Source organism: Podarcis vaucheri (genome assembly GCF_965113315.1).
Source record: "Podarcis vaucheri genome assembly, chromosome: 5".
NCBI classification, from domain to species: Eukaryota; Metazoa; Chordata; class Lepidosauria; order Squamata; family Lacertidae; genus Podarcis; species Podarcis vaucheri.
Window position 1 is genome coordinate 16,977,283 of NC_138763.1, and position 9,206 is coordinate 16,986,488.

Here is a 9,206-nt window from a genome sequence, read left to right on the forward strand (position 1 = left end):
TTGAGAGCAGTACATGTGAAAAGGATCTAGGAGTCTTGGTTGACCACAAACTTGACATGAGCCAACAGTGTGACGTGGCAGCTAAAAAAGCCAATGCAATTCTGGGCTGCATCAATAGGAGTACAGCATCTAGATCAAGGGAAGTAATAGTGCCACTGTATTCTGCTCTGGTCAGACCACACCTGGAGTACTGTGTCCAGTTCTGGGCACCACAATTCAAGAAGGACACTGACAAACTGGAACGTGTCCAGAGGAGGGCAACCAAAATGGTCAAAGGCCTGGAAACGATGCCTTATGAGGAACGGCTAAGGGAGCTGGGCATGTTTAGCCTGGAGAAGAGGAGGTTAAGGGGTGATATGATAGCCATGTTCAAATATATAAAAGGATGTCACATAGAGGAGGGAGAAAGGTTGTTTTCTGCTGCTCCAGAGAAGCGGACACGGAGCAATGGATCCAAACTACAAGAAAGAAGATTCCACCTAAACATTAGGAAGAACTTCCTGATAGTAAGAGCTGTTCGACAGTGGAATTTGCTGCCAAGGAGTGTGGTGGAGTCTCCTACTTTGGAGGTCTTTAAGCAGAGGCTTGACAACCATATGTCAGGAGTGCTCTGATGGTGTTTCCTGCTTGGCAGGGGTTGGACTCGATGGCCCTTGTGGTCTCTTCCAACTCTATGATTCTATGATTCTACTGCTCCGGTGGGAAGGTAAACGGCGTTTCCGTGCGCAGCTCTGGTTTCGACAGAAACGGCTTAGTAATGCTGGCCACATTACCTGGAAAAACTGTCTGCGGACAAATGCCGGCTCCCTTGGCCAGTAAAGCGAGATGAGCACTGCAACCCCAGAGTCGTTCGTGACTGGACTTAGCTGTCAGGGGTCCTTTACCTTTACCTTTAAGGCAAATTAACATTCATTAGCATGAGGAAGGAAACTTCATAATTGGCATATGTTGTCTGATTGGCTTTTGAGAAGCATGGGCAGTCTCTCAAGATGTGTGAGGTATTGACTGGTTCATGTTTGTTACAGAAGGATAACCTTTTTCAAATCCTAAAGTGGTTAAATTTTAAAATGAGATATGTGTAGTATCTCTTCCACCCTCCCTCCCTCTCCCCACCTCCCATTAAGAGAGATGCCTACATAAAGGTTATGTGGTTATTCTGGGGAGTCCAGACAACATCCAGATAACAACTACATCTTAGACATGACCTTAAAAAGAATATTTAGAAACTGGATAAATGAAATTATTGTCCATTTATTTATCATGAGGCAAATAATATTTCCTTTTTGATTGGATTTAGAACTACCTTCTTGTTTTGTTTTAAATTCCAAGTGCCCTGATTTCCTAATAATAAACCTATTTTAAATTTATTACATTTCTCTTCCATTATCTGCTCTGAATATGTTGTGACCAGTTCATCCCTTGGCTTCTTTTCAGCTCGGCAGCTCTACAAAATCCACAGCCTTGAAGTACTGGATCTGTCAATTAACAAAAAGATAGGATATAGCCTGGAGAGTATTGCCCAGGAATTAAAGCATGTCTCAGGACTGAAAGTACTTAATCTGAACAGGTGTGGGTTAAAACTAGATGGATTCAAGTGTTTAGGTAAGTTGGTTGGCATCTGTCAAGGGTGTGTCTTCGGGGGTGAAGTGCAGGTGATGATTTGGTAGCTGGGACTTGTAATAATGATACTTAGCATGTGCACAGAATTTCTGACTGTTCAGATGCATTATCTTCTTGCAATCCTTACAGCAACCCTGTAAGGTACATGAATATTATTCTGCATTGCAGGGGGTTAGAGTAGCTGATCCTTGAGTCCCTTCCAACTCTGAGGTTCTATGATTATACCTCTGTTGCAGATGGGAAACTGAAGCTGTGTTCACAGTAGACCTTTAAAGTACTTGAAGAACATTTCCGCCCTCAAAGAGTTCGCCCCTCACAGAGCTACAATTCCCTGCAACGCTTAACAAACTACAGTACTCAGAATTCTTTGAATGTGCTTTAAATATATTCTGCGTATGCTTTTGTCAACATCTATAACTGGAAATTTTGGAATAAATGTGAGTTAGAAATATATACACACCCACAAATCCAAATTAGGACAAAAATGCTGGAAAATATTTTCCCAAATGTGCTTCAGGTCTACTTATCAATAAGATTTTGACCAGTTTTATCTAAGTGTAATTTGAAAACATTTGGAATTAAAAATATCAAATTTGAATTTTCAAATTGCCAAATTTCAACATCATTTGATTTAATTTATTTTTTTGCCAGCCTCTGCCAACGAAGAGAAGGAATGTGCAAAAGGACTAAAGGAGGCTAACAACAGATTTCCTTGATGGCAAATTGATTATTGACAAGTTGTCTCCCTGTGCCTATTTTATTTCAGCTAGTGCCTTGCAGCACCTGCTGGAACTAAGAGAATTAGATCTGTCATGTAATAAAGAGATTGGAGGAGGTTTCAAGTACTTAGCATCCCATTTGGCCGAGCTAAGGAACCTAGAAGCCCTGAATCTTCATCAGTGTTGTATTACAGAAGAGGACATGACTGTTTTAAGTAAGATATTGCAGAATCATTTAATCGTAGAATCGTTTTTGCAAAATCATTATGTGGAATATTTAATTGGAAGATTATCTTATCTTCAATCAATCAATCATCTCTCCCACTAGCTCAGAAATACCTCTGGCCCTCCAGATGTTGCTGGACTACAAATCCCATAATATCAGAATGTTCATTAGCTATGTTTGCATGCGCTGATGTGAGCTGGAGTCCAACAATATCTAGAGGACCACATAAGGAGCGCATCCTTGAGGATCCATTCTGTGGACATGACCAAACCAGCAATGTCTTTGATTAAAGTTACAGCAAGTTTAGCCAACAAGGTGCCCTCCAGCTGATGTTGGTTAACAACTCCCTTTGTCCCTGACTGTTGGCAATGCTACATGGGAGTGATGGCAGCTGAAGTCCCACATATCTGGAAGGCTACTACTTGGCAAAATAATAGGTATTATAATAGGCAATATAAGCAGCCCAGCCCAGTATTGTCAGGCACCAGCTCCCCGGGTTCTCCAACATATTTTCTAACTTGCTGCTATGCCTAGGTACAATTTAGTCTTCCCCTTCCCCACTGCATTTCAAGTCACATTTGCACTTGGGTGTGTCCACATTGCCACCTTGGATCACACTGACATTGGCTTTTTTGGTGCGTTCCACAGTGCTTCCCCCCTCCACCCCAGCTGTTTCCATCAACATGGCTTAATTAGTGTCATGATTTCTGTTTTGTGTACAAACCAGGAGGCTACAATTCTCTAAGTTCCCTGAGGAGAGTTTGGGGGAAGCTGTGACTGTTTAAAGTGGTATGATGCTGCCTTAAATGTATAATGCCAATGGAGCCTAAGTCTATGTTTAGTGGTGGGAGCAGGGTTGGCCACTCGTGTGTGTGTATACACACACAAACACTTCTGCAAACTTCAGAGTTCACACAAACATTACGATATCCACTTCTTGCTTTTGGGTGGGACTGTTTTGCTACAAAGCTGTTGGCACAGTCTGATAAAGTTCATCATCCAATGGAATGTAAATAGTACTTCTAAAATACGGAGGCAGCAGATGGCATCTGTAAAGAAGTAGTGCCTGTTCTAAGCTTGTGGCTGCTGGAACATGTGGGTGCATGATCTGAAAACAGCAGCAAAATTCTTTTTGCTTCAAAAGTATATTTATTCATATTCAAATTTATGCAGATTTAATCAATCAATTGGTTAATATACTAAAACTGACAGTTTATTGGCTAAGGTTTATTTAATTTAGTGGCATCACTGGATTTGATGAAATTTGATCATTCTTCCACTCTTCAGTTTTCAAATAACATAGTATATTAATATCCTAGAAAAGGGAGTGAGAGAGATGAGCAGAAGGGACATACTTGAATATTTTCAGCTCCTTTAGGTTGATTTTGGAGTTGATGTTTACTATGTTGCAGCTGTACTATCCTTTGATCTTTTTACAGCCCATGTAATTCCCCTTTTGTCGAGTCTTCAGGACCTGGATTTATCATTAAATAAAAGCGTTGGGAAGTCTTCAGACCACCTTCTCAGCAGACTCCGTTTTTTACCAAAACTGAAATCTGTGCTTCTCAGCAATTGTTCTTTAAAGCATGATTCATTTGCATCTTTAGGTAAGAATATGCCTTCAAATGTTTCTAGCTTTCCTTATCTATGTCTCCATCTTACCAATCCACAGGGCTAGTATATCAATTGGGCATGAATGTCAAATGGAAAGAGACAGTAATTTGAATAAACATTCCTGGGAATATTTATCAGGAGGTGCATTACAGAGCCATCTACTTTCATTAGGTCTGATATAATCAAATGTATGGAAAGGGGAACAGAAGTTCAATTTCTATGCAGAGAATACGTTTCATTGAAGGGCTTCTCAGTACTGAAATAACCACCTTTCATTAAAGATCTTTTGCTAGACATAGAGCAGTATAAGATAATACTTAATTGTAGTATTCTCATTCCCTCGTTCTCATTCTCTCTTTCCCAGATGGCTTTGCTATTTTTTTGTTTATTCATTATTCATACATTCACTCAAGAAATTATATCCAACTCTTCAAATAGGTTTCTAGTGGCAGCTCAGAGTACTAAATCAAAAGTACAATGAAAGCTTTGAAAAATGTAAAACACTACAAACCGAGAGCAGCATCATGCTTTGCCACTGTCCAAAGAATCTCTTTCAACCCCTTTCTTCTAGTCTCCAGACATCAAGAGCTATATTTTTTGTGATCTCAAGTCCTGCTGACAGTTAATTATAGAAGTTGGCAACTTCTTTTCTTTTTCTTCATTGAACTGTGTCCTGTAAAGCAATATGAGCTCTTTCTTAAGACATAATTGCATCGTTTATTGATTCCCAAATTAACAAAAACATTGCTCCATTGTCAGAAACTCTGTAGGCTTGTTCCTATCTTTGTTTTGCCTACAAGGCTGGTTCTGTTTGATCTTCCTATAACAAAGCTATAATAAAGTTGTTCTCTTATCCAAATATCTGTACTGTGGAAAGGGAGCAACACAGAGTGAAAATTAGGCACATCCAAGTCGAATTAAAATCAGTGGAACTTTATGCACATAGGTAATGCTTATCTGTGATGCAGTTAACACATGCACACATAACTTCCTCTGGATTATGTCCATGATGTGCACTTCATATTGTTGGCTATTTGCAGTTTAGTAGCGCTGCAGAGAGCTTGCTGGGGAGACCATGCATTAAAAAGAGACTCAAAAATAACTTAAACAAGGTTTTAATAACAAAAACAAAAACTCCTTATACACTAAATACATCAACAACAAACCAGACCCAACCACCAACCCATCCCCCAGGGTAAAGGGAGAGCTAGGTGCTGCTCCTTATATACTATACCCAATTGCTGACACAGCTTGATTAAAACAACTCAGCAGCACCTGCTGTTTCACAGCTGTAAGACTGGGTCTTGTTACTTGCCCTGGCCCTTAAAGACATACACAACTTGTGAAACAATAATGAACCTTCACATTTTAAAGTGACCATTCAACACATATGGTGGTCACATGAAACTGCACCCTTGGCAGCTATCTACAGAGAAGCTTGTCATGCAAGCTAGGATATTTTCTCTGCATCCTTTTACATTTGATGCAACAAAGAGAAAATCCCTTGGTCTGTGTGACAACCTGCAGCTGGATGGAGACTGCTAATACAGATGCAGTCTTTACACTGACCTTTGACACCTGAGATGTGTGTTTTCAAGACCCTCCCTATTCTTTTGACTTTAATCTGATTTAACTGTTCTGAATTCTGAATTTTAAATTTTTGTAACCCTTGCTGGGACCTCCGCATTGTGGATGCTTCCATGTTTGTAGAAATCTTAATTTCAAGAAAAAATATATGCAGTTGTTTCTGTCAGAGAGATTTTAGCCCACTTGTGGCCAAAACCCTGTGCACTCTTCCTTGAGGATAACTCCCATTGAGGGCACAGTGGGACAGTTCCATGCGCAAACATATATGGTTAGGTTGCACATCCCTCACTGAAAGTAATTGGAGGTTGAATGTACTCAACATTGGATGGATTGTATCCCATGTGTTTTTTCTCGATGTTTGAGCATGGTTCAGGGGAGGTCCCTCTTAGAAAAGTATAGGAAAAACACATTTCTCATTGCCAATATAGAGCCCAAATTGCCAGGGAGGTTTGCTGCAACAGCAGCTGTGCATAAGCAGTTGTGTTGCTGCTCAGCTCCCATTAATTTCAGATGAACTTTTGAAGGTAGGCCTGCTGGTTGTGAACAGAGAATGCTTGGAGGTACATTGTGCAGCTCCTCTTGGCACCCTTCCTGCATGATTTCTTTCAGGAAAAGCTCAGTCACATAGATTTGCTTTAACCACAACAATGCGCTCCAGTCTTTTCCACTGGAATAAATGACAACCGTTTATATGCATGGGAGAATTGCACCCAATGATTCCGGGGGGGGGGGAGGAGTCAAACCTGCCCTTTAGGGGGACTCCTAGCTGCTGAGACTCAAGTCACTTGAACTTCACAGACCCATTCTGGGTTTTGTTTCTTGGTAGCACTGAAGTGTGAGAGAATGTTGGGAGAAGGGGGCAGAGAATGTTGTATACGGTCGTTCTATTTCGAAGATACGCAGCTGGGTGCAGAGGGTTGAATGGCATTGGACCAGGCCTATTTATTTCAGTAAGCACAAGATGTTGTTGCTAATCTTTTCAGCTGATGCTGCCCTTCACCTTCCTGAACTGGAGATATTAGACCTTTCTTGGAATAAATGCGTTGGCGGGAACCTAAAGCTGATTTTGAAAGCACTAAACCTTGGAGCTGAGATCAAAGTGTTAAGACTAAGCAGCTGCAGCTTGGTGGATGAGGACCTGGGTGGCCTTGGTTGGTATAAAATTGTATTTCCCTTCTCCTTAGTACTCCTTGTTTTCAGATTACACGTCAGAGCTGATTTGTTCATTGGACATGAGAGACTTTTCCACAAATGGAAGGAAATCTGGCCAGTAGTATATTTTCAAATGGGATATTTCACCATGCCGATTTGCTTTATAGTGGACTCAACTCAGTGGACTATTGATCATGGACCAAGGTGGGAGATAGGAAATAAATGTATTTTACCAATACTTATGCAGAACAAATAATGCCAGGTGATGCTCACTATAGGCTTATTTGTTAAATTTTTAAGTCTCTTTATTTTGCCCAAGGCATCCCAAAGCAACTTACAACCAAACAACCCCACAGAGGTACGTACATTAAAACCAAGTGGTGGAAGAAATACATTAAAAACATCCCACCTACTTCTAAAAGGCCAGAGATAGTTACAGAGGCAAGTTTTTGCCTGGCACCTAAAGATATACAGTCATACCTTGGCACTTGAACAGCTTGGTTCCCGAACAAATCAGCTCCCAAACGCCGCAAACCCGGAAGTAAGTGTTCCTGTTTGCGAACGTTTTTCAGAAGCCGAACTTCCGACGCGGCTTCTGCTTGAGTGCAGGAAGCTCCTACGGCCAATCGGAAGCCGCGCCTTGGTTTCTGAACGGTTTCAGGAGTCGAACGGACTCCCGAAACTGATGAAGTTCAAGAACCAAGGTACCACTGTATAACAATGGCGCCAGGCCAGGCAAGCGTCCCTGGGGAGAGCATTTCACAAGCTGGGAGCCACTGCAGAAAATCCAGTTCTTGTGCTGTCACCCTCAGGACCCTCTGGCTTGTCCATACAATGCACTGAACATATATACAAGCTGTCTATGCATGAACAAATGTTTATGTGATAATGTGTACACTTGTTAATTTGTACTGCTGTAACTTTGTACATACGTACACAGACTCTACACCCATTGAACATTTCATGTGAATTAGTACAGTGGTAAATCGGGTTATATATGCTTCAGGTTACATACGCTTCAGGTTACAGACTCCGCTAACACAGAAATAGTGCTTCAGGTCAAGAACTTTGCTTCAGGATGAGAACAGAGATCATGCTCCGGTGGCGCAGCAGCAGCAGGAGGCCCCATTAGCTAAAGTGGTGCTTCAGGTTAAGAACAGTTTCAGGTTAAGTACGGACCTCCGGAACGAATTAAGTACCGTATTTTTTGCACCATAACACTCACTTTTTTCCTCCTAGAAAGTAAGGGAAAATGTCTGTGCGTGTTATGGAGGCAATGCCTACGGGTGGCATGCCTACGGATTTTCCTCCTCTAAAAACTATGTGCGTGTTATGGTCGGGTGCGTGTTATAGAGCGAAAAATACGGTACTTAACCTGAAGTACCACTGTATGAGTGTACAACTTACCTTTGGTGAACACAGGTACACAGGCTTCACACTCATCCAATGTAATGCATGAACACCCCAATCTCATTTTTCTCTATGATTTTTCTCCTTCCAAAGTACCACTTCCTTTTTTCCTGATACAGAAGTCCCTTCACCACTTGAAAGCATGTACAGTATATTTTGAAAACCAGTGTTACCTACTGATGAACTGGTTGCTTCTTTCAGGCCTGGTCATCCAAGCTGGGCATCTGGCTCAACTACAAGAACTGGACCTTAGTTATAACAACCAGATCTCTGACCAAGGATGGACAATGTTCTATCAAGACATAGTTGGCCTTGAGCAGCTTTCTGAACTGGATGTCAGCCGTCGTCCGTCATCGCGTGGCAACTGTGGCGAATGGTTGGGCAAACTTTTGGCAGCACTGCTGAAGCTGCCCCAGTTCACGGAGCTCGGGTTGCAAGGCTGGGTTCTTTCCGAAGTTCAGCAAAAGCAACTGGAACATTTTAATCGGGACAATGAACGAAATGTTCGCTTTGATATTTGGTATGGAGCATGATGTCTTGTGCCAGTGTAACAATCTATAGCTGGTGGCCCAGAAGCTCAGCACGCAGTTCCCATAGCCTTACCTGACAGAATGCAGTGGGGTAGAGAGAGAAGAGCACCAGAACTGAGAAACTGAAGCTCTGATCTCAGTGAAAATCCTACTCAGCCCCGCCTTGTGAGTAATTTTTCGCCACACAGGATGCAAGACTTGCCTTGCTGGACCATTTCTCCCCACCAAGAGGAGTTTGTGACTTGAGCAATAGAAAATACTATTTTGATCTGAGAAAATGACTTTCTATGAGTCCTTTTCTTTTTTGCTTGTATTTATTCCCCTGACCCTTTGAGGTATCACAGAATG

At 41.7% G+C, this 9,206-nt stretch overlaps 1 protein-coding gene across 13 annotated transcripts in view; it reads left to right on the forward strand.

The window, feature by feature from the left end:
* The window catches only part of LRRC31 (leucine rich repeat containing 31), a 44,066-nt gene extending 35,204 nt beyond the window's left edge, over window positions 1-8,862 (forward strand). For all 13 annotated transcript variants that reach the window (XM_082224221.1, XM_082224215.1, XM_082224216.1 and 10 more), the window contains 5 exons: window positions 1,435-1,602; window positions 2,387-2,554; window positions 4,005-4,172; window positions 6,750-6,917; window positions 8,530-8,862. In XM_082224221.1, the coding sequence (XP_082080347.1) occupies window positions 1,435-1,602; window positions 2,387-2,554; window positions 4,005-4,172; window positions 6,750-6,917; window positions 8,530-8,861 (1,004 nt within the window). In that variant the 3' untranslated portion in view covers window position 8,862. The remainder of the gene's footprint in view (window positions 1-1,434; window positions 1,603-2,386; window positions 2,555-4,004; window positions 4,173-6,749; window positions 6,918-8,529) is intronic.
* Window positions 8,863-9,206: the final 344 nt, after the last annotated feature.